The 25,393-nt window shown below is 41.1% G+C and overlaps 1 protein-coding gene across 2 annotated transcripts; it reads right to left on the bottom strand.

The window, feature by feature from the left end:
• Positions 1-466: 466 nt before the first annotated feature.
• On the bottom strand, positions 467-20,641 carry smg6 (SMG6 nonsense mediated mRNA decay factor). 2 transcript variants are annotated; one of them, XM_026181712.2, is made up of 19 exons: positions 20,498-20,641; positions 15,994-18,367; positions 15,653-15,845; positions 15,159-15,269; positions 14,842-14,966; positions 14,313-14,391; positions 11,467-11,577; positions 10,957-11,172; positions 9,051-9,112; positions 6,613-6,758; positions 6,105-6,218; positions 4,273-4,447; positions 3,475-3,694; positions 3,119-3,298; positions 2,753-2,917; positions 2,519-2,663; positions 2,110-2,354; positions 1,913-1,994; positions 467-1,793 (listed from the first exon to the last, which is right to left on the bottom strand). In XM_026181712.2, exons 1-19 carry the CDS (start codon positions 20,586-20,588, stop codon positions 1,663-1,665), a joined length of 4,965 nt encoding a protein of 1,654 aa, XP_026037497.2. In that variant the 5' UTR covers positions 20,589-20,641; the 3' UTR covers positions 467-1,662. The 2 variants fall into 2 exon arrangements, with proteins under 2 accessions (XP_026037497.2, XP_026037498.2); XM_026181713.2 differs by having other exon boundaries at positions 14,842-14,948.
• Between the last annotated feature and the right edge of the window lie 4,752 nt (positions 20,642-25,393).

Below are 25,393 nucleotides of genomic sequence, written 5' to 3'. Positions count from 1 at the left end.
GCACAACACTTTTTTTTCCTTTGTTTTTTTGTTACATGTCTGCCGCCTGATTTTCACGGTAATTTTGAAACCTATGTTTATGTATTTCAGCTACTAGAAAAGCGTGCTTGTAAACTGAAAGGCAAAGTCACACTGAAAATAAGAACACTAACTATACAAATAATGTAATGAGAGGAAAGCTACTGAAATCGTAACCTGCTGCGGTGGTTTAAACAAAACAGCACAAATAAATTCACAAGTCTATACTTGATAATAAAAATCCTGCAAAGTCTTTGCAAAGGATCAGAGCATGACACACGATGGGCCGGGTCAGCGAGCGTTTGTAATCCTGCGCTTCATATTGTTTAAAGCCATATATGGGCCGAATGCCACTTAAATGAAATCCTATTTTCTAGAACTGAAAACCTAACACAAAACAAACAAATCCAACCTTCAAAGCAACAAAATGACAATTTGACAAAAAGGGTGATGGTTTCTGATGTCTGAGTTTTTATTTACTCCCCTTTTGTGCCAGGGAATCAAAGCCCTTCCCATTATATTTGTATGAGCACAAATTCCATCACACAGATTTATGTGGATTTCAGAATAGCGTCTAATTTGTCTTCAACGGCTCGAGTCGGTGCTGATGTTTGATCAATAAAATGATGCTCTCGGAGTACTTATAACTCTATTTTCACCCTGACTTAAATTAAAACTGGATTTGCTTAATTAGCAGATCTTTTTAGGAAAACTTTGCAGATGTTTATTATCAGAGCTAACAGCTTTTAAGAACAACATATTTTACAACAGGTAAAAAAAAAATTAAAATAAAAATTTTAAAAAAAGTACAAACAGAAGACTAAACCATATCCGATGTTGCCGTTGACTTTACAAAGAAACAAAAACAAACAAAAACTGTTAGTGTCAATCTGGAGGAATAACCCAAGATACCAAACAGGCATCAAGCATTTCCTGGGTTAGCAGGAAATGCCATATCTGCATGGGATTCCGTGGAAGTGCTGAGTTTGCATGAAGGCTCCTGATTAACCCCCCCCCACCTAATATCAGCTGCTTTTTTTTTTTTTTAACTGTATTGACACAGACCACCCAGCTGTGGCCATTTCCTCCTGCCATTCTCTTAGCTCTGCTGTTTAGGCTGAAGCTTTATCTAAGCCTGGGCCCTCAGAGAGGGGTACAAGTGCCATTTATGGCCTTCAGTGATGCTGTCTTTAATCAATTAAATGACCATAGACACTCTTCCCCCATTCTGGCTCATTCTATCATCAGATTCAAATTTTAACACTGCCTGCAGAGCATACGATTTATAGGAGCAGAGGTTTGCGGCTGGACAGGGCAACCTACAAATCAATTCACTCCATTTTTCCTCCTTCCTCCTTTCCACTCCAGCCTTTCTGAGACTTAAGTCTTTCCTGCCTCTCTCCAGGGAAGCTCTCTGATCTTAACACACACATACACACACTTACTTTGTCACAAGGGGGAAAAGCTAATTGAAACCACTCTGCTCTCTCTACATTTGCTTGTTTTTCATAAGAAGTGGTTCTTTACTTTCTTTATCATTTCCTGTCCCCTGTTATCTTCCTCCGCTCAAGTGTGTCTTCTCTCTTGGCTGACTGACAAGCAGACCTCAGCAGTTGGGTTCCTTGTATTTAGGCTTACTCTGGTTCAGCCCACTTTGGCCCAGCTGAGGAAAGAAGGGATGTCTCGCACAGGTACGTTGCGGGTCAAAGCTTTGACACGGAGGTTACGGTCATCTGTGAGGAGTACCACTTCTCTCTGGAGCCTCACGGTGCCATCTGTTTTTGAAGCAGGAAGCCAGAGAGGAGTAAGAAATAAACACTTTTTAATGCATATGCATGAATGTGAGGAAATATGAATGCACACATGGAGCAAATGGTAGGTTAATGCTACATACTTCTCTGATGAGGCATGAAATCTTTAGCCTTGTCTTTGCAGTAGTGAAGACAGCAGGACAGAATAATATCATCATTGTTACCCTGAAAAGGAAGAGACCATTCAGTTAGCAAAAAACAGCAGATTTAAGAAGCCAACCTTTGCTTCTAAGCAAAAGAAACAGGCTTTAATTTGTATTTAATTAATCTGGGTTTCTACCTGTTGCCCAGACATATCCTCGCTACGGAAGGCAATAGACTCAAGTTGATTTCCTCTGCTTGTTAGAGCTCTGAGGCACTGTTCTCTGGCTTCGAATCCTTTTTCTAAGAAAGCCACCGCCATCCGAGCCTTCTCCTGCACAGCCCTCACATGGGCCGCACTGACACTATAGTTGCGCCCTCCTGACTCCACTCCTCCACCAAAACTGTCCTGGCCTTTAGCCAAGCCATCCAACTCTGTAATCACTGACAGAGAGAAAACAGACCACGTCATGAGCATACATATGATTTCTACATGGAAATGTATGTGGAATCCTTATCATTTTAAATGTCACTGAACTAAAAGCTAATCCTCCTCCACCTGCTTTTATTCATTTCCTCTTCTCTTTGTCTGTGTTTGTTATTCTTACCGATGAGTGGCACAACTATTATGTATGTTCCACACTGCAGGAGTTTCTTCAGCCCTGTCAAATGATCAATAAATCCATTTGTATCTGGAACCAGAAAGAGAGGCCTCACTTCAAGCTCCAACTGCCCGCCAGTCTGCAGCACCTCCTGGAACACACACATTTATATTTTACATGACATTCAACTCTGCGACAACTTCAGACTCTACTATATTAGGACGTGAAAGCCTGTTTTACCTTTATTTTATCCCTTCGCTTTTGTTGCTGTGCCAGTTTATTGGCAAGGACATGGCGTCGTGCCTTGAGCTCTCTGATGTCATTCTCGCTGTCTCCGGCCTCCTCAACTTCCTCTTCCTCTGATGCAGAGAGAGAAGACACTGCCTCGAGTATGACATCATCTCCCTGTTAAACAGATGCAGACGATAATGAGACATTTTCTACCTCTTGTTTCAACAGCCTCTGGAAATTTTAACTCCAGTGTTTACATAAATTTAATATAGGTAAAAGCGTGAAAGGCAATCAGGCTCTCAGAAGAAAAAGACCAGAGGGAGAGAGTGAAGAAGTAGAAGGATTATTGGAGGATGCGTAGGAGAAGAAAGTCACCTCTTTTTCTGTTAGAGAATCCTGCCTGCTTCTTGTATCTGTTGAGTGGTTAGGTGCAGGAGGAGTTGCCACAGAGATATATTTGCCTCCCTTGAAAGCCAACAAAGGCTCTTCCTGTCCACACAAAGCCTCCAAAAAGTACTTCAGCACAGTAACTCTCTTACAATCTGCTGCTATAGCCTGAGGAAAGAAGTTTGGGGTTTATGCACATGACAGAGAAGCAGAGGATGAGCGTGAATACAAAGCCTGGCACTCAGTAGGTGACAGAAGACTAAACAGAGGAATATCCAATAAGTGAACTTAACTTAAGCGTTTAAGTTATGATGTAATGAAATACAGCTCTCCTTTCCACTAACCATGTCAGTGTGTCCGTCTGTGTAACATGGCTCCTGTGGTGCAGCCAGCAACGGTACAAAGCCAGCAAGCAGACGGTCTTCCTTCAATTGAAGCAGCATAAGCTCCTCATCCCCCTCTCCTTCTTCACTATCCACTTTGTACAGGGGTACTTCGCCATGGTCCACGCGCGCCAGCAAGTTACACAGATCAGCCAGGCACTGCCAGACATTGGGGCTGCAACTTTAAAGAAAGGAGGAGAAAGGGATAAAATAAAAATGAATTAAAAAATTAAACAGTAAATTTAAAGAAACAGTAACTATTTGTGGTCCTAAAACTCACACTCACTGATCACTTTATTAGGTACATCAGGTACAAAATATGAATTTTCTGGCTATTTTTTTTGAAAATATTTAATCAGCCTCTAACATGGCAGCACCTCATTGTATAGGGCAGAAATGCTGAAGATGACCTGCTGAAGTTCAAATGGGGGGGCGAGGAATAATAATAATAATAATAATAATAAGTATACTGTAAGTATAGTATACTGTGGCGGCAATAGGCATAGTATACTACCTGGTCATTATCACACTGTGAAAAGTAACTATATTGTTTAAAGAGTGGCAACAATTTAGAAACTAAATATATTTCCTGGTAGCCAGAAACATGACTTGGATGGCGATGTTCTGTTGTTGCTGGTGTATGAAAGTTAATAAGTATTATTAGGTCATCTAAGTGATGTGTTTACAACTTGTTTCTGCTGCTGCCGCCAGGTGGAGAAAAAAAAACAACAAAAGTTTACTCTAGGTTAAAGTTCGCACTCTATACTGCATGGTGGTGGGTTCCACTGGTCTGGGTGTCCCAGCATCCAGTCAGACCAGACTTTGATGCTTGGCAGCATTTCCCTTAGTTCTAGTGGGAAGGCAGAGACTCTCACAAGACCCTCCATCTCCTCCGCTTTACCCTCCTCCTCTCCATCTGTCATTGGGACTGGTTCTGAAAGAGAGTTTTTCGAACTGAAGTCTTCAATATCACACAAAACAATTGAAATTAACACTATGGGCAATTTCAGAAGTGGAAAAAAGTCCAAACATAAAATTTACAAAATGTTATCACAGCTGTAAAAATGAAGATGCATCTTCAATCAAGTGTAATGGTGCGACCCAAGTCCAACCAAAAGCAAACCACATCTCACTTTGCAGTCTACACTATTCACAGAAGGTTAAAGAAAATCTTAGGATTCATTTAAAGTTTTCCAAAAGCATTTATCAGCGTAACTGAACTTTTTTGTCTAAAGATAAGTAACAGACGAAGGGAGACAGGGCTGACTACATGTTTGAATGCTTTTACCTGCCAATTCTATAGTAGGCATTAGCAGATATATTATAGTACGTAACTGATCTGGTCAGTTAAGTAGGAGAGGGGGTTGTTAATCAGTTTCAGCTGCTTTGATGGTCTTGAAATTAACAACAGGTGCACTAAAGTGGCAACAATGAGATAAGTCCCAAAAACAGGAATGGTTTTACAGGTGGAGACAGACATGTTTCCCTCCTCATCTTTTCTGACTGTTTTACATCAGTTTTGCATTTAGCTGGTCAGCGTCACTGCTGGATGCATGAGGCAATGCCTGGACCCTACAGATGTTGCAGAGTTAAGTCCAGCTCCTCCAAGACAGTACTACATTACGCAGACTTCCCAGGTTTGCTGTGTCTCCCAGCACAGTCTCAAGAAATTCTAGCAGACAGGCTGTTACTCTAGGAGAGCTGGACAGGGCTGTTGAAGGTCCTTAACTCATCAGCAGGACCGGTGTCTGCTCTTTTGTGCAAGGAGGAACAAGATGAGGACTACCAGAGCTACAAAACTACTTCAAGAAGACCACTAGTGTGAAAGTTTCTGATTGTCTGGTCAGAGACAGACTTCACGGGGGTGGCCTGAGGTCTTGATTTCATCTAGTAGGCCCTGTGCTGACTGCCTGGCATTATGACGTTCAATTGGCATTTGCCACAGAATACCAGAATTGGCAGATCCACCAGTGGCACACTGTGCTTTTCACAGGTTCCCCCTGAGCACATGTGACAGCCCTTACACTGGTGCAGTGGGTCCTGTGTTCCTCCTGGTGTATGAAAATGCCTGGCCTCATGTGGTGAGAGCATGCAGGCAGTTCCTGGAGGATGAAGGAATTAAGACCACTGACTGGGGCCCCTCATTCTTGGCTGCCCTAAATCCAATTGAACACCTCTAGGACATCATGTTTCAGTTTGTCAAATGCTCCCAGGCTGCACCTCAGACTGTCCAAGAGCTCAATGATGCCCTGCTCCAGATCTATAAGGAGATCCGCCAGAGGACCATCCATACTCTCATTAGGTGCATTTCCCAACATCTCGTCATGCAGTTATAGAAGCATGTGGGGGCCATAAAAACAGAGTTCCATCTGAGTTTCTGCACATCATTTTTTTCACCTTGATTTTTAGGGTCTTTGAATTCAGTTATCTGCAGGTTGAGAATTTTCATTTCCATCAAACAATGTGATCTGATGTGTTTTCAAAATTGCTTCTTTAATTTATTTGAACAGTTTATGATATGAATATTGTGGCTGAACTGTAAGAAAAAAAAAAGCTGTTGATCAAAAGCTTGATGTGTAAAGCGTGAATACCTGCAGGAATTTCTTGAAGAAGTTCTGTGCAGCGCTGCACCAGCAGCGCAAACATACCGAGACCCAGGGCAGTGCTCTGCTCTTGTAAAACAGATCGCACTTCTCCTTCTTCACCTGAAAGACAGAATTTCAAACAGTCGTTTATCACTGCCTTGTGTGAAACCACGGCTTGGGTCTATACATATTTGAGTTGGAAAAGAACTCCATGCTCAGTTGCATAACAAAAGACCTGAAATGAAAAGATTAGAATCAAAGTATGTTAAAATCAGTTAGAATCAGTCTGCAGTGGTCACTAAACTTAATCGTGTTCAAACATGCCAACCTATTAATAAACGGAGTCAAATTTTACAGAAAATAAAGTCCATGTTAAAAGCTTCATGAAAACTATTTTTACCAGCCATTTCTGATAATACTGCAAATAAACCTCCAGTGTTACTACCACAAACAACTTGACATTTGAAAATGATGATTATCATTATCATCATCATTAGGTTGTGCACAATATTACCTTTGCTGTTGGCATTGTGTATGGCGAACATATTAATGGTGATGATCTGCAGCATGTGTGTACTTCCCAGCATGTGTGGACCGTGTTGGAGCAACGTCCTGAATTCCTGCAGAACACGGGTCGCAGCTCCAGGAAACGTTTCCATGCTATACAGATAAGACACACATTTCCAATGATATGTCACTGGCACAGAGGCAAACAGAAAAATACAGTTTTCAGTATGTAGTAGTCTCTGAGTCGATATGCTTTTGTAAGCTCACGGAGCTATTCAGTCGAAATAGAAACTTGGCTACATTAGGATGTACTACATCTGCTCGCTCACATTAATACTTGATAGAGATTGAAAATGTGACGTCATTTCGGGGTAAAACCGCAAAGGATTGTAGGTACGAGTGGCAAGCAGTACTAGCCACGGGAAGCCAACAGGTAAAGAGATGGTTTTTGTTTTTTTTTTAAATCGGATTACGTCGTGGAAGAGAAATTGTTCAAGCCGTGTTTCCGAAGTAACAAAGAGCTGACGGATGGCCTGGATTGCAGCCATTCGAAGACCAAATATAACGTTCCAGAACACTCCAGCTCACAGGTTAGTCTGCTCCAAGCATTTCCACAAAGGTAAGTCTTCTGTTGTAGTTATTACATAATTTATCATAACATAATTGTTCATGTAGTTTACAAATAAGTCTCATATTGATTTGAATTGAATTCGTTGCGCTATGCTGCTTTGTTCACTGTGGCTTTTCGGGCTAATGTTTGTTGCGTTTTGTAGGAAAACCAGCCTACAAAATGCTGGAATGCGATCCAGACTGGGCACCCTCTATCAACCTGGGTCATACAGAGTTTAAAGCTGCTACCACAGCGAGATTTGGTTAAGAGAGAGAGCGAGATCAAAACAGACACAAAAAGTCAGGCATATATGTGCCCAAGTGTTGTATTGAAGCAATCAAGTGATAAATAACTGTTTTCCAGTATGTTGTTTTGCAATGTTTGTTTTGTTTTTGCATTGTTGATTTGTTTTTTTACCAAAGCAGCTAATAAAGCACGATGGAATACAATTTTACCTCTTTCTTGTAAGAGGCTATAATAGAATGAAACAATGCCAGTTATAAATAAAGACAATACATTAAATGAATTACGAAACACTCATTTTATTTCTATTAGATCTGAAAATGTTGTGTAATACAACAACCTGAAACGATAAATAGATTGCGTTGGCCTGTACAGGAGATAAAGGAAAAAAATGTAACAACAGCTGTGAAATGGAATAGTCCAAATCACCAAAGTAAACTGGATCTGGGCTTGTTGCAGGGATCTGAAGTTACTAAACATTTTGTGAGTGTATGCACTCACACTTAGGACCATATAATAATAAATATGTGCGTGACGAAAGCTGGGCAGCTCCGTCGTTCTGTACATAACTGTTTTTGGGGCAAATAAAATGCAAGTAGGGATTAAAACCGCAGAATGAATGATTACCGGTACAGGAAATGCTAGCGCTTGATGCAGTGTTTTGATTTTGGTGCCACTCTTACCCACAATGTAATGCGCGAAAGTCACGTGCTCTGTCGATCTCTATTTTAACGCTGTGCTGTCACAACACCCAACATTCTCCACACACCAAGTCACATTATTATATTGACCACTCTTTCCACTGTTATACTGACCCACTTTAATGTCATCTGACATCTGCACTGCTTGCCTGCACTCCGTTTGTGTTGGATTTCTTGTATTTGAGGCATTTCATTTAGTAGACACTTTACTATATTCTATTTATATTATGTATTTGACATTCTGGCTGCTATAACAGAGGAATTTCTCAATATCAGGTCTAAATAAAGAATTTTATTTTATGCAGACACCTGAGGCTTTGAGTGTGAAAACATGTGAACTGATGTATTTCAGTAATAATTGTTTTATAATGGCACACACAGCTCTGACTGCTTCAGCCGCTGCCAAAGGCAGCAGCTACATCCTGGTTCTCAAAACAGAAACCATTATAACATAATGGGAATAATCCAATTTATTGCTCAGATCAAGAGCGCCATTAACATTATTGCATTATTCCATAATAGTGCTCACCCGCTGATATAGTTCTATTTTCAGAAATCATCTAAATATGCAGTTTTCATATTATTACGAAATAATGTTAAATCATTTAAATTTGCTACAAACACTACCTTTGTTTATTAAGAACTAATTAATGTTAATGAGGCAGCAGGTAGAGTGCACTTAGTGCACTGCAGTCAATTTAGTTAATCTAGTATATTGTTGATTAATTTAGTTAACCTACAAAACACGCAGATTGATCTTCTGGTTAAAGCCTAGGCAACATTTTAGTCAAGCACATTTTCTTGGGCTAGCCTCAGTGCTATTTTTCATCATCATCATCATCATTCTTTTAAACACAGTCAGTCTATGAACTTAAGAGCTGAAAGACTCACCCCACTTTAGTGAAGAGCTTCCCATGAGCATGCAGGAAACTCAGAATGAATCTCTTATTGAGCTGTAGAGAGAGAAAAAAACAAAACAAAAAAAAAACACAAGGCCAAATCAGAAAGGGGGAAAGGATTACTAATGTTCGTGCAACAGTTTTATTTACTTACTAATCCACAAGTGCAACACATTGCAAGAAAACATGTTTTCATCCAGAGACGACGCACATTTTGAAATGACGTCAACATTTAAGTGCGCTTGGTATTTTGAACAATAGGGTTAGGAAGAAATGGGACTAAGAGACAGCAAAGAGGATACACATGCCTCTCAACAGTGTCCACTGACAAATAATAGACTGATTATGTGGAGGAGGACAAAAAATAAAATAAAATGGGAACAGAAAAAGGCTGCTCCTGCTTCTTCTGACGCTACAGCCGATATATCATAATATAAATGATACTGGAATGTAGGTGTGTAATAAATTATAACAGCATATTTTTTGCTGTGTAATATTAAATTGTAAATGAAATCAGAGCTTCATCATCCTTGCAGTTACAGGGAGTTTGTCAGTACCTACATCAGCTGACTAGGCAGCGTCAGCATAATAGCCCAGGTTTTACACTGTAAATAATGTAGAAAAAGCAGATAGTGTCTTTATCTTTTCTGTGTGCCACTGCATATACATAAGGGTTGGGTGATATATAAAAGTTTTACACCCGACAATCGTAAGTCCAATAATCGATGATGGGCGATATATTTGCGCATGCGCAGACTTTTTGATGGGCGGAGCAATGTAATCATGCATGGACTGATTTGCGCGTTTACAACACAGAAGAAGTCTAAACATGGACTATATGCCCCAAAAAATATAAAGTCGCTAATTTGGGATTTCTTTGGCTTTAAACCAGATGACAGAGGTAAACCTAAAGATATAACCAAAGCGGTGTGACGCTTGTGCAGACGTATAGTGCAAGCAAAGGACTCAAACACGACTAACTTGCATGAGCATGTACGTGTCCACCATCTGAATGTTTTTTTCTGAACATGGGCTACTGCCTTTCTTTCTTTCCGTTATGAATTTGAGTAAATGAATCGCTGCATTTGGGTGCACTCTGAGGAGGGTGCACTTACTTGCAAATGAAAGAGGGTGCTGTTAAAACAGTACTATTATTATTTTTTTACCTGTTGACTGCTTCTATTAGCTCCATCATTATTAGCAAACTTACTGATGGGGAAATAAATTAATAAATCGCCCTTGTAAAAATGATAGTCGATATATTTGTCCAATCGCCCAACCCTAATATACGTGATCTGAACCCAATTATTTATTAATTTGGGAAAAAAGTGCTTGGAGTCCAGCTACTCAATACTGTTCCTGCAGCCAAAGACAGTACTGGAGCCGCTGCTCCTCTTCTTATGAGCTGCTCATAATATGCTTTCATAGACCCGGTTTAATCTACCGTACTCTCTCAGCTAGCACTGTGATAAATGATGAAATAGCAATACTCTGTCTATACCAATTTCAATTAATAAATAATGGTGCTTCACTGCGAGCAAAAAATGTAAATAAAAATAAAAACAGTAAAGAGGTTTAAAGACATTACTCAATTCAGGCAGGGAAATGAAAATGAAATGAAAATATGAGTCGACCGAACGACAGCCTAGGGGGAAAACGAAAAAATGACAGAGGGCATAAATGAGCACCAAAACAAATTCATATAGACTCTATGAGAGGAAATAAATTAGAGGAAAAACTACATGGGATTACAAATAAAACCTTATTGGAGATATTATTTTTTCAAGGAACCCAAAGTCTGGCTGCTGTGCAAATTAAAAAAAAAAAAAAAAAGTATGCAGAGGAAAAACAGAGGACTTTGAGCTGATATGTATTAAGGAATAGACACAGAGACTTACGTCAGCAACGCTGAGACTGCCCAGCTCTCCATCTTGTTCAGAATCTCTGCTGGACTCACTACCTCCTCTCTGAGAGGAAGGTGCTGCTGCCTGTCCACTGGGGCGAATCCAGATCTCCACACGTGCGCCTTCCTCCCTTCTTCCTCTTCCTCTCACTGCTGGACCCCTGGAGCCTCCTTCATGCTCCTGCCTCCTCCTTCGCTCAAGCTGCTCTGCCTACAAAAAAAAAAAAAAAAGATAAAAACAGTCTGTCAACAAGAAACACTTGCAGTGCCTTAAGTCCTAATTTTTCTCATAAAGCAATTTATTAAGCAAATTTATTGTAGGGTCTATTAGGCGGGGTGAGAAAACACCCTGTGGCAAAAACTGGCATTATAATTATGCATGAATCCCTACTGGCTAGACAGTTCTTCTCAAATTAAGTTCTTGAGATCTTACTTGATGTGATCTCAAGTGTTTTCTGTTGTAGAAATCTGACAAAAGTTAATGTCCATGAAACGTGTATCTGACCTTACGCTTGGCTTCCTCAAAAAGACTCATGAGGCTCTCCTTTGCAGTCAGAATGGGATTGGAAGCTGCCAAGCTACGCATATAATAACACACAGCATCTAACTTCCGCTTCTGTAGGTTAGAAATGGAGAAGACATAAATAAGAAGAGGGAGGTAACACACACACACACATTCAAAGCACAGTTATATTTTCCCCATTTTCAGGGACATGCAAACAGACGTACAGTCACTAAAAGACAAATCCAGTTACTTAATTCAAACTGTAACATTTCTACCCTTAGGAGTCCTGAACCTAAGTACAGCAATGCATTTTCCATTATTAGGGTACTGTGCTTTACAATTTGAAATACTACATTACAGCAGGTCTCATTTTTAACCCAAGGGCATCAAGACAGAGAACTGTGGGAGATACAGAAGTAGCCAAAGGTTTAGGGTTTCAGAAATGATCAAATGCAGAGGCCTGCCTTCCAATGAGTTTAGATTCAGCTGGTTGAATATGAAGGCATGTAACACCAAATGTATCAAATTTGATACACAAGTTTTTGAGACATCTACATCATCAGTATGATTTTATAACTAACCACCTTATGTGTTTTTGTTTAATATAAACAGCTCCACTGGTTTCTTTTTTTACCTTGCAAACTGAAACCTTGTCTTTCTGCTTCAGATACATACTGGGGGGTTGGACACTGGATAAATCCTCTAAGCCAGGGGTGTCCAATTGGCCCGCAAGAAATTTTATAAATAGAATAGAATATGGCCCGCACTTCAACTTTTGCTTGAGTGTATTGCACGTCTTAGGTTTAACACCAGGGGGAGCTACTGTTGATCAAGCCAGTTGCTCCACCAAAAAGGACAATCACAGAAGAAATTTACCCCAAGTTACTAAACATGGCAGAACCAAAGAAGCGAAAGGTAGGAAGTGAGAGCAGAAAATTTCAGACACGGTGGGAGAGTGAATATTTCTTCAAAGAATTCAAGGGGAAGTGTGTCTGTTTGATCTGCACTGAAACTGTGGCAATTATGAAAGAGTATAATGTACGACGTCATTATGAAACCAAACATCAGGCCTATGCATCCTACACTGGTGCTGAGCGAGAGCAGAAAGTAAAGCAAAGGGTAGCTCTCCTGCAGGGTCAGCAACAGTATTTTCTTCGTGCCCAAAGTCTGGGAAAAGGCTACAATAGCCAGCTATGAGGTCGCCCAACTCATCACAAGACATGGCAAGCCTTTTTCAGATGGAGACCTCATAAAACACAGCCTCGTTAAAGTCGCTGAAATAATGTGCCCGGAAAAAGTGCAGGACTTCAACAACGTCAGCATGTCCAGAATACAGTTGTGCGATGCATTGAAGACTCGTCAGCCAACATTAAACTGCAGCTGTCTGATAAAGCTTGTGCCTTTGATTTTTACTCCATCGCATGCGATGAGAGCACTGATGTCACAGTCACCGCACAGCTGCTAATTTTGTTGCAGGGAGTGGACGAGAACTTTGGAGTTACAGAGGAGCTGCTCGATCTTAAGGCACAACAACGGGTATGGATATTTTTGAAGCTGTGTCAGACTCAATTGACAAAATGAGACTTAAATGGGACAATGGGAGTTATAACAGACGGGGCTCCAGCTATGGCAGGTGCACACAATGCATGATCGAGACCTGGCTGCCAGCCATCCTTCGGTCCAAAGTGCAGCATCACTGCTCCCACTGAGTGCAATGGCGTTCCCACTTAAGGTGAGTAAAAAATATATTCCACAGTACCCGTGTATTAATGAGCATGCATGTACAAGTACACATGCTTCAAATATCAATAATGCGCATCAATTCTGTCACTACCCTGCTTTGGTGCACCACTTTCTTATATGCATTTTTCTTGTTAACACAGAGTACACACCGCTGTGCACAGCGCACACACTGCACACGCAAAGTCAGCTGATCTCATCTGATGCAGATTTGCTCCTTGATCAAGTGACATTTGTCTGGATTTTTGGCACAAGGGGCGTAGGAGGAGCACCGCAGCTGGATGGCCCGATTTACATACCCAGCGCAGCTGATACTCACCAGAATAATTTACTAAAATTATATGAACTCCTGTAATTAAGTCCAGTTCAATCTGTTAATGTCGATAACCGTTTCAAACGAACGTTAATAGGTGTGTTGCTAAGCCTAACAACTTTAATAACAAACTCGAAATGTATCCGTCCCATTTTCCTCTTTATTGTTTTTTCTCTGTAATGTAAATCTTCTGTCTAAGAAGAAATCTGAGGCTGCTGTTCTGAGAATGAGCTACCAAAGCTTTTTCTGAATAAATCAGTAAAGATCCATTTATGGAAAGTTGTGATGAAGGCAGTTTTGTCTTTAATTATATTCAACAATATAACACATTTGACCACTTTTAATTGATTTTTCTAACTTTAATACACTAAAGTTAAGGCTATATACCTAATTTCTAGTAAGTGACCTAGCCCCTCCTATATTTTTATGTATGTGGCCCTCAGTGAAAAAAGTTTGGACACCCCTGCTCTAAGCGTTTAGTCATTAATTTTTTCCTTTGATCCTTGACAAGTAAAGATCAAGGCCTACATCATAGAGAACATTTTTGACTTGCTATGCATTAATTCTTTTGAACCATTACAATTTGGACATTGTATTAAAAGGAATAACTCTCAAACACCATTCATTCAATATTGCATCAACCTACAAGAGTTGCATCTGAACTTAAAACTTTCCTGTAGGATAAATTAGTTAGGATTAGGACCACTTCAAAATGAATGTTTCAAAGCACGGAGCTATGAGAATAAAAAAGTGAAGTTTCTCAATACTTAAGAGTCTGATCTATATCACTTACTGTATAAACAGCCAGCAGAGCCAGCTGGTTGTACGGGCGTCCATTTTTTGGGGCAATCTGCTGGGCCTTCAGATACCAGCTGTGGAAAAGTAAACAAGCAGTCATGACACATCAATAAAGAGACAAACGTTTTCAGTTTCTACCTTAAAAGTTTAAGTAATCTGTCACATATAGGTAAAAAGTTATCGTGTCTTTAGCATATAATAACTGAAACATCTAAAGAAGTCAAAGTTTCAAAGTATAGTGACCAGTCCAGAACTGTAGGTGTGCATATCTGGGAGAAACAATGGAAATGATCAGCCACTTGCACTGCATGAAAATGGGTATAAAACATCTGTACTGCTTAGAAAAAAGAAATAGAAATGGTAGTTGTGACTCCTCATTCGTTAATTCAGGAGTTGTCAGATTTTTAAAATATCAGTCTACTCACTTGTTCAAACTCAAATTTGAATATCAAGACACATCCCACACTCTTGAATGTTTGTCAGAAATTTTACAATGCCAAGAGAAATCTCAAAATCAAGCCTACCTGCGAGCCTTGCCATAGTTGGCAGAGTCACTGGCTTGCTCCCGATAACGTGCTATGTCACCCTGACAAATCATACAGCGCTGAGCACTAATGAGTGCATACTTCACCTGAAAAAAATGTATTCGCTACATAAAAAAAAAATTAAGAAATTGTCGCAACATTTGTTGTAACATGGAAATCGGGTGACTTTTCAAAGCCGCTTACTGGATGTTTTCATGTACAATGGAAACTCATTCACTACATTTTGAACATTTAGTATTCAGTACAACATTGAACATGTTACAGAAGCAAAAAAGCTAAAAGGAATGGTTCCCTACCGTTTTGCGTAATGGACGAGCCCTGATAGCCATGCCATCCATATAATCCTCTAACTTAAATTGGTATACTGTCTGAAGCTTCTGAAGTAGTGCGTCAAAGAATAATTCCCCCTGTAAAACACAAAAGAATAGAAAAATATTATAAAAATTAGAAGGACTTTCCCTCTTAATTATGAAATCAAACTCAACTCCCTACCCAAGAGTCATAAAGTCCTGCAAAGGAAGTAAAAGTTTAACAAGACTTTGTATTTATTATTAATTTATTCTTCTCTGTTAAAAGTACATGAATTACTTCTCTAAAATGGATTTGGAAACAAATTTGTCCCTGATTTAGGTAACAAATACAATTTGCATCATCTAGTGATACACAGACTAATTTTGGGTTATGAATGAACCCATAATCGAAACCATACAGGCAGAAAAGTGCCCAAGTGATTGTTAGATATGTTTCTTGGGAAACCTTTTCCTATGCAAATTTCCAACACGCTCCTTACCTCATCAAGCAGTGTAAGGAGCTTGTTTCTGATATGAGGGGCATTGTCATAGGTGGGCTCTTTGAGTAGCTGCCGGAAGCGCTCTATGACCTGGTAAAACACATTCTTCCACAAAGCCTGATCCACGTTCTGAGAGTCTGAGAACTCGATGTCTGTCAGGATGACCTGCTCATATATCCCCAGAAGGTCCGCTCTTTAAAATGGAAGGAAACAACATGATAGTGCTTTTTTCAACTAGATTATTGGCTCACTTGTCACCGAGACAAATAACTGGCATTAGGACAACAAACCACAAAAACACAAACACAGAAAAATGTCTAGCTTTGTCCCTGAATGCTCACCTGAGCTGGGCCATGCGATCTAGTCCATCAGCACTCACTCTATCCCGGGAGAGCAGATTACTGAGCTGAAGCTCCTGTGCATCTGCAGCCCTCAGCAGTCTTCCCAGCTCCCCTCTGGTGTGTTGCTCTGCCTCTTCAAATGTTACACTGCCTCCTGCACCCGGGAGGGAATAACCTGATCCCCTGTAATTACTGCAGAACTGACCCACACCAGGGCTTGGATACATGCTATTAGTGTAAGCCATTTGGTAGGGTCCCATATGATAAGGAAATGGATAGCGCTGGTTGGTGTTAGGATTATGTGGGCTGCTGGAGGGCACAGGGTAGCAATACGGGTTGTCCGAGTTTTGGAATTTGTAGTAGGCCATGGCAGAAGCCTGCTGGGATCGAAAGCGCTCACCCTGCGTGACTGGAGGGCTGCCTGCTACCTCATCATCTGTGTCCAGAAAATGAAGCTGTCCATATCCTGTACCTGTCTGAAGATATACAGACTGCTGAAGAGATGAATGCTGTGAGGACTGATTGCTGGTAAGAGCAGGTTTTTGGTCTGGGTTATTTGGATCCCAGAGTCGCCTTGCTCCTCCTCCTCGACCTCCTCTACTCCTGCCAGCTGCACCACCTCTAATTCCACCAAAAAGAAGCCTTTGCCCCACTTCAGGTGAATTAGAGATATCTGTCCGGGCCGGAAGTACCAGGATGCCCCCACCTCGGCCACGAGGAATGGGGCCCTCCTTGCGATGTTGTGCATCCCCACTATGTGACGAGGTGTCCGACTGTTTTTCCAAAGAGACCCTGAGGATTCCCTGACCCCCACCTTTGTTTCCCTTTTGTCTGTTTCGTTCGCCTCTCTGTCTCTCTCTACTTAACTGGCCCTCACCACCTCTTCTCTTCCTCCTCCTATCGTCTGCTCTGTCACTCATCTCACTTCCTTCCAGTGATTCTGTAGAGGATTCCTCATTTGTTGTCCAACTTTTTAAAGGATGCCTTTGTCCTTCTCCACCAACAATAGCCCCCTTTTTATTGTTGTCTCTAGAATGTGACCAATTTGTACTCTCCACATCCTTTCCTAGTCCAGGATAATCCAGGCTAGTCACACTGCTCGCTGAGCTACTGCTGTAAGTTCGATTACGTGAGCGCCGAATATCTGATTTGGAATAGCGTTTCGAGGTTGGTGTTGTGACATTTGCATTGGATCGATTTCTGTTTACGTTTTTTTCTGTCTTGGCATCTCTCTCAGCATCTCTGGATCTGCTGTTGTTGGTTTCGCCACTTCGGTTTTCTCTGCGGTTCTCTCTTCCTTTATTTTGGTGTGTTTGCTTTGCTTTATCCATTTTCTCGACGTCTGCTTCTACAGCTCTCTTGTCTTTTTCCCTCTCAGTATTCCTTTGATTATTCTTACCCTGATCACCTGCCTCATCTTCTTTTCTGGAGTCCTGAGTCTTTTCCACGCCTCTCCTCCTTCGGTTTCCCCTTTCTCTCTTTTTCTCTGACTTTTCTTCCTCATCTTTGGTTCCTGACCCTTGACCTCGCCTTTTCTTGTCAGTTGGTTCCCTTCCCTTGCAACTTAGTTCTCCAGCATCTTGACTTGTATATTCAACTTTATCCTTTTCTTGCATGTTGAGATTTTCAACTTTGCTAGTAATTTTCTCCACTGAAGCATCAACGGGTATTTCAGGTGTTTCCACATCTTGGCTTCCTTGCTTTCTACTTGCCTCACTAGAAGTAAACACCTTTGCACTCTCTTGTGTGCCTTTTACTCTTTTATCTTTTCCACTCTGCTTCTGTATAGAGGTTTTTATGTCCACTCCACTTTCCCTCGTACTTTGCTGAGATTCTGGCTCGGTTTTTTGCTCTTCCTTTTTAGGAGGCTTATCCTGTTCTCTTCCAGCCCCACTGTCCTTCCCTTGAATGTTTCTTCTACTCCCAGGTTGATAAAATTCTCTGTCTGGTTTTCGGGTTTTCTTTGCTGGCTTAGCTGCTCCTACAGGTTCTTGATGTTCATTTTCCTTTTCAACAAACAATTTTTCATCATTTGTATCCGATTTATTCTGCGCATGTCTCCCTTTTCTGCAGTTCTGACTGTTACCACCATCGCCTCTCATCCTGTCTTCATCCTTTTTATTGGTACCTGTCCCACTGTCTGTCCACCCTTGTCTCTCCAAAGGTGTCTCCCCAGACACAGCCTTTTTTTCACTCTGGGATGGCTGATCATGCTCATGTGATTCGGCAGCTAGGGGCTCACTTTGACCAGTTTCTGGCTCACTGTCATGGTTATGTCGTCCATGTCCAGGAACTGGCTGGTAGCGTTGCAGATCAGGACGCTTTCCTTCACGCCTTCTGTGCTGCTTGTGTGTGTGATGCTCCTGTTGTTCCTCTGCAGAAAGAACAAATTAAGTTTATATTTAATGGACTGTAATCCACTGTAATGGTAATAATCCAAAGAAGCATTTAAGTTCTACAGAACCCAGAGCTAATGTAGTGTGTGACATTATAAAAGATGTCAAACTAATGGGTCAGTACACCATAAACGTGAGGAAGGTCTCTCTGGCTTTTTAGTCCAGTCGGCCCCATATGAAAAGTACTACTTGTTATCAGATACATCGACTCAGATATTAACTTTTACAAGTTCCTTTGTCAGCTAATTTTTAACCACAAAGTTTAACTTACAGGCTGATCCAAGGACTATTAAGTCAAGTGCAGTTGGCCATGTTAGTCCCATCATCCTCCTTGTACCATTTAGCAACTCTGTCCTGAAATACGGTGGTTTTTAGAGCTTGCTTATATTGGACATATTAACTGTTTTAAAGCATGCAAACTTCTTTTGTACATCCTGTATACTAACTCACGTGAGGCATCAGTCACCCAGACCAAAAGACTGATCAGCGACCAACTGGCAACCTCCAGTCGTATTTTCCTGACTGGTTTTCAAACAGGATCCTGGAAGTTGCTGGACCAAAAACCTCACTGTGACTGCTCAGGTATCTAGCACCGTGCCAATAGCTTGTCTCAGAGTTTTATTTTCACCTTTTGAAAAATACTGGTTGCAGAGTTAAGACACAAGTTTTATTTTTTTCCCTACTGCTTGGCGAGTACTTTGTGTTTGCAGACAAGCTGGCATTTTCAATGCAAACTACTGGTGACCGCAGCAAACTGCAAGCAAACAAAGCAATCCCCAGGAGTTCTTTCGTGAACCATCTTATACATTTTCGTGACTAATTTCTAGCCACTTCCAGCAACCACTCGGGAATACACTTTTTTTTCACCCCCTCACAAACAGCGACTGCCACATGGTCGTTGACCAGCTTGTTTCAGAGAGGATATATGTTATCCCCAAACTAACTAAATATCTACTGAAAACGAAACAAACCTTTTTACCAAGCAGCCTTTAATGCAAACTTCTCCCACTAGCTCTTTAACCATAGACTAACCTCAAACTCTCTCTAGCCCTGCCTGTTCTAGTTAATATTTCACTTATAACAGGAAACCATTATCAGTTAAAGGTTTTTTTTGTCTTTCCTATGAACATATTGTAAAGCACTGATGTGTTTAGTTTTGAGGTTTCTTTTTGTTTAGTGATGCACCACTTGTTAAATTCTGCGCGGATAAAACATTTAAGAAACAATTTATCCACTTTTTTGTTAGTTTATTTATAGATAGAGTAGCGACCTGGGTGTTTCCTTTCTCTCGCCCTGTGACAGCCAAGATAGGCTCCAGCCCAACCGAAACACTGAACTTGATAAGCGAAAACAAATAGATAGATGGCTATTTTGTTTTTCTGCATACTGTACTTGTTTTTTCCTCGGGAAATAACTACACTTGTATTATGTCAAAAATAATTAAACGTCGCTTAGATTTTCAACATTTAAACGGCACAAAATAAAGTAAATGTTGTCTTCTTGCTAACAGGCTGATGTCGGCCGATATCATGGTGATCATGTAAGTTTCACACACAGCCACCTGCTCATAGCGTTTATCAAACAGAATCCGCCTTGCAGGAATGAGCGGAAATGACCAGGTACAGATAAATCCACAAAACTTCCCACAAAACTAAGAAACCCGCATCACCCTTTTGACGTCTTTCTTAATAGCTGCAATGTGCAAGTTTAAAGTTTACGGTTGGAAGAGTTGGCGAATTCTGTAACATTAACTATCATTTAACTTAACCGCAAGAGGAGTCTAGCATTCTCGTTTTAAAAAAAAGCGTAGTGTACTTTAAATGCAGACATTACGCGTAAGAAAGAGCTGATTAAATGTTTAAAGTAGAAATACTAAATCGTGACAAGACTATGACGAGCGTTTTGTAGAGGGGGCGTTTAAAACAGGCAGCGCGGGACTGTGGAGTAGACAGGCACACGGCTGGCTAGCTAGCTAACAACATTAGCTAGATACAAACTTGGTAACTCCCGTCGGTCACTTTCAGATAACTTGGGATACTTTTTCGCTTGAATTTCAAGACTCTTTCAGCAATTTGTTCTTTACGCGTATCCAATTAACTTATTCTCACCTTTGTGACACTCAGTAACGCTGACTGAATTCGACGCTTCAGCTCGGAGTTCCGCAGCTGAGATTCGCACTCTATCCAGTTCCGCCGCCATCTTTGCTTTCACTCGAACAAACACAACAAATACGGTGGCCCCGCTGGTTCAAATATCTTAACCGGGTGACGTTGCAGCCAGCAGTACTGTTCCTTCACAGTGACATCAACCCGTGCATATTTTTAATCAAGCAATGGAATGAATAACAAAATTTTCGATATATATATATATATATATATATATATATATATATATATATATATATATATATATATATATATATATATATATATATATATATATATATTTTTTTTTTTTTTTTTTTTTTTTTTTACATAATTTGTGGTTCTAAATTTTTTAAAAATCAGTCAGGCAGTTTCATTACTTTATTAACTTAAGTTACTTACCAACAATCTGTATAAAAACATTTGATACATGACATAAACACATTTAAACCATTAATTTGTGGTTGCTTGCTTTAAAATATAATGTAACATATACATATAGTTTGTGTATAAATATACCCTATATTTATACATAAACCATATAAGATGTGCCTTTTATAGTGAAAATCATTTTATTATATGATAGATAGATAGATAGATAGATAGATAGATAGATAGATAGATAGATAGATAGATAGATAGATAGATAGATAGATAGTATCTATGAAGCGCCTTGAGGCGACTTTTGTTGTGATTTGGCGCTATATAAATAAAATTGAATTGAATTGAATTGAATAGATAGATAGATAGATAGATAGATAGATAGATAGATAGATAGATAGATAGATAGATAGATAGATAGATAGATAGATTTATCACGTTTTTATAGATGTCATTCTGATGTAAATATTACGTAGGCATTGACCTACATGTGAGGCCTGTGTGGAAGAGACAGGTCAACAAGTTATATAAAGATTTTTTTAACAGACATATAGATCGTATTTAGCGTCAAACATACATGGCAGCACAGGACTTTCATATATGACCACTAGGTGTCAGGGTTGATTATCTATTTCCTTTTTTTTTTACCCAACTGTCCTTTCGTCCAATACTTCTGATTGGCCCAACAAACTTTCCCCTAACTACTTTGTAGTAATTTATATGAATGTAATGCACTCTCTTCTCTCTCACGCCTTCTACTGATAGCTTCCATGTGAACTTGCAAGCTGCATGATGGGGAAATGTGAAGAGAAGGCGTAATGTGGAACAGCCAAAGCAAATATACATGAAGATGGGGCTCTGTGTGCGCGAGCGTGAACGTGTGTGTGTGTGTGTGTGTGTGTGGGGGGGGGGGGGGGGGGGGCAGTCATCTGCATATGAGGTAGTTTAAGCAGAGATCATCTGTGTGGTTGATGCTAGGTTGATGCTAGAGTAAACAGCTTCATTTCCCTAGCAACACCAAATTAAAGGGCCAGAGTCTCTTGTCCTTCGTAGAGTCTCCCACACATTTTTTTTAATCCAGAGGCAAACTAAACTTTATTTTCTGTAACTATTCCTCCCTAATGTCACTAAATTATTTATCCAAGGTGTCTGGCTCACCTTTTTGGCATAGTAATCAGGAATGTGGCCTCTTATATGTGTCATTAAAAGAAGTTACTTCTGTCAAATAGCCACTTAAGTTTAAACCCAAATCCAAAAGCAATCATACGGCTGTTTGAGAAAATCTAACTTGTAAGAAATCAGAAACATTTTTTTTAACACAGTGATCTGCACACACTTCATTTTTCAGATTTACATTGTGGTTTTCTATTAGCAAAAGGATTTTCCTACACTGTCATGGCGCTGTCTTATTTTCTTTGTGCTGATCACGACAAGGCGGTGCACTGTTGCCTCACAGCGAGGGGGCTCGAACCTTCAGGTCGGCTGGCCTTCTCTCTTCCACACTCGACATGCTTGTCAGGTGTAAGAGTGATTCCAAATTGGCCGAAGGCGTGAATATGAGAGTGTGTGGTTTCCTCTCTGTGTGTTAGCCCTGTGACTGACTGCCAACATGTCCATGGTGTAGCTTGGATTTGATTGGCAACTAGTAAAATGGTTGGACTGAATGCTTTTATTAACAAGGCATATTTCTAATCGATCAGTAATTTGATCTTATTATCCTCTCACTCTTCTCAGTGAGTCTATATTTTTCATTTTTCATTACAAGGATTCATATGTGGTATCGAATGATGTGTAAATGCAGAATACAGTTGTGATGTAATGCTGGCAATGTCTCTTGATGAAGCGCTGGCACACCAGGGGTTGTAGAGTGTTTCGTGTCTGCAGTGGAAAGATGTGAGAGAGGGTGGGGGCTGCCGGAAGTGGTGGGTGTGTGTCTCCCTGTGTTGTGTGTGTGTATGAGTCTGTAAGTGTGGGTGCCTGCGTGCCCGTCGTGTATGTGTATGCGTGCAGAGTTCTGATTGTCGGTGCTGCACCACGGTGCAGGTGGAGCAATGCAGGATGACAAGAGACACGGAAGGACAGAGAGAGAGAGGGAGGCAGGGAGGTTGTGAGGGAGGCAGACAAGAGAAAGAGGGAAAGAGGTGAGGAGGCATGATGCAGGAGGAGAGGAGAGAACAGGAGGAGGAAAGACCATGAATACAGATGAGAAAAGCGGGGGAAGCTGGGAGCTTTTGCAGGTGAATTTCTGACACCGGGGAGTTTCTCCGACCCAATCAAGTGTCGATCTTTTCTGCCCCCCCAATCTAATTTTTTTCCCTCTCCCTCTCATTTCTGCCTCTCTCTTTCTCTGGCCTCCCCCCACTGGGACACTGGAAGGTGGGAGGAGATGACTTTTTAGAGATGACTGGAGTGCAGAGGGAGGAGGGACAGATGGGGGAATACGCTCGCTGGAAGTAGAACAGTGTGTGGAGCAGAATTAAAATGCCGGGACTGGGGTCTAAATAAAAGAGAATAAAAATGGCTGGAGGATGAAAGTGAGGCAACTGCAATGGGACCCACATCTCGAGTAGTGAGAGAGACAGAAATGAAAGGAGCAATGTGTAGGAGAGACAGACAGGAAAACTCAGAGTAAGACAGACTGGGGGCCAGAGGCTTGTGTGACGCATATTTGCTGGCACTAGATGTTTGGAGACTATCCATTTCAACTGTTTTTTTAATGTATAATTCACAAAAAGAAATAGAAGGAGTGACAGGGGAGTGATGAGCGAACAGACAATATGAGTACATGGAGTGATGTGTCAACAGAGCAGCCAAACAGAAGACAGTGAATTTTAAACAAAGAGATAGGAGGTAGAGTGTGACAAAGGCTGAAGCAGGGAAAGCTCACTGACTGCATTTTACAACCTTATACGATCAAAGCTGTATTAAAAATATTAATCACATTTCATAGCTCAAAGAACAATACTTCTTAATTTCTTATTGCACACTGTGTCTGTGTTAGCCTGACCCAGTTCTTCGCTGAAGTTGGGTGAAACGGTCAAGCCCTAAATTATATTAGTGACCAAACTTTGGCTTCAGATGAAAACTATGTGTCTGATTTCTTGTGTTCTTCTCTTGTTCTTGTGTAAATGTGGTTGGGATTGCTGTAGGTTCTGTGTATGTGATTGATGTTTGGCTCCAGATGCACATTCCACTGTCACAGAGCACCACTTGTAGCTGTCTGCACGGGAACAATGGTCTACAGGTAAACATAACAAATGGAAATTGATTGTGCAGCATCATGTAATGACTGACCCACCTCAGTGATTGTTAACAAATAAAATCTAGGAAATCTTTTTTTGGATCTGATTTTCAGACACATGGAAAATCCTGCGTTGTTTTTACTAAACAATACATGTCAGGCAGACATGACATGTGGTCAGTCTGTAAGCTTCCAACATATGGAATCATATGCCAGCTGAAATAGTCCCTGTGATCAACGCATTAAATTCCAGTCATCTCCACGCTTAACTCGTGCAAACAGATGTGCTCACTCCAGCACCGGCACTCCCCTTTGACACACTCGTGTGCGCACAAATGGCTGCCTACACATACGCACAGCTGGCACTGCACATTAATTACATTCAGCATATGACTTTGGCGTAATGGTGGGAAGTTTTTGCGTGTGTCACTGTCAGAGTTGCAGCTGATGAAAAGAGATGGCATGTGACTTTGGGAGCTCATCGCCTCAGGGCACGGGTTGCCCCGCACGCTTTTGGCACATGAGACCTAATCCTGGGAACGACCTTGCCGATGCCGATGCCATTCCGGGGTTAGTTGATTCTGCCTGGGCCATTTTAACCGACTGCACATTACTTCCTCTGATTCACGCAACATTTAAAACTGAAAAAGAAAATGCACATTTTTCAAAGTTTCTGAGTAGGAATGGGTTCACACTGTGTGTCACTGCTTAGGTGAACGCGCATTTGTGCGAGAGTGGGTGGATGTGGAGTTGCCACTGTGTGCGAGTGTGGCTTTGTGATCTCACAAATCTTGTAGGCAAGAAGATGTGGGGGCGAGAGGGGTTTCACTAATAAACACCCACTCCTTCCAAAACCTCCATCTCACTCTGACACACACACACACACACATACACCCACCACACCGCTACAAACACCCTCCTCCTCCTCCCCAGCTTTCCTTTGACAGAATCCTCATTACAGGCACGTTTGGCAGCACCGAGTCTTCCTCTCTCTCTCTGTCTCTCTCTCCTCTCTTCTCCTCTCCCTCCCCATCTCCATCTCTGCACTCCCTCTCTGTCGTTTTCATTTGCTCATTCTCTCTTGCCCTGCTCATTGCGTTCGAGCCAGCTTGGCAATCAAAGGGAGAGAAAACACAAATGAGAGCGAAGGGGGCTTGGGGGGGGGGGGGGGGGGGGGTTGAGTGAGGATGCTCACTGGGATTTCAGTATGAGTCAGAATGGGAGAAGGCGAGGTGGGA

Source organism: Astatotilapia calliptera, chromosome 10, assembly GCF_964374335.1.
Source record: "Astatotilapia calliptera chromosome 10, fAstCal68.1, whole genome shotgun sequence".
Lineage (NCBI taxonomy): Eukaryota > Metazoa > Chordata > Actinopteri > Cichliformes > Cichlidae > Astatotilapia > Astatotilapia calliptera.
Note: the sequence above shows the minus strand (reverse complement) of the source record. Positions and strands in the feature narration are given on the sequence as shown.

Excerpts from the sequence above, each read along its gene's own strand:
- smg6 (XM_026181712.2), bottom strand. The coding sequence starts at position 20,588 with ATGGCGGCGGAACTGGATAGAGTGCGAATCTCAGCTGCGGAACTCCGA. Across the intron at positions 18,368-20,497 it reads CGTTACTGAGTGTCACAAAG|AGGAACAACAGGAGCATCAC; the intron begins GTGAGAATAAGT and ends TTCTTTCTGCAG. Across the intron at positions 3,299-3,474 it reads CAGACGGACACACTGACATG|GCTATAGCAGCAGATTGTAA; the intron begins GTTAGTGGAAAG and ends TTCTTTCCTCAG.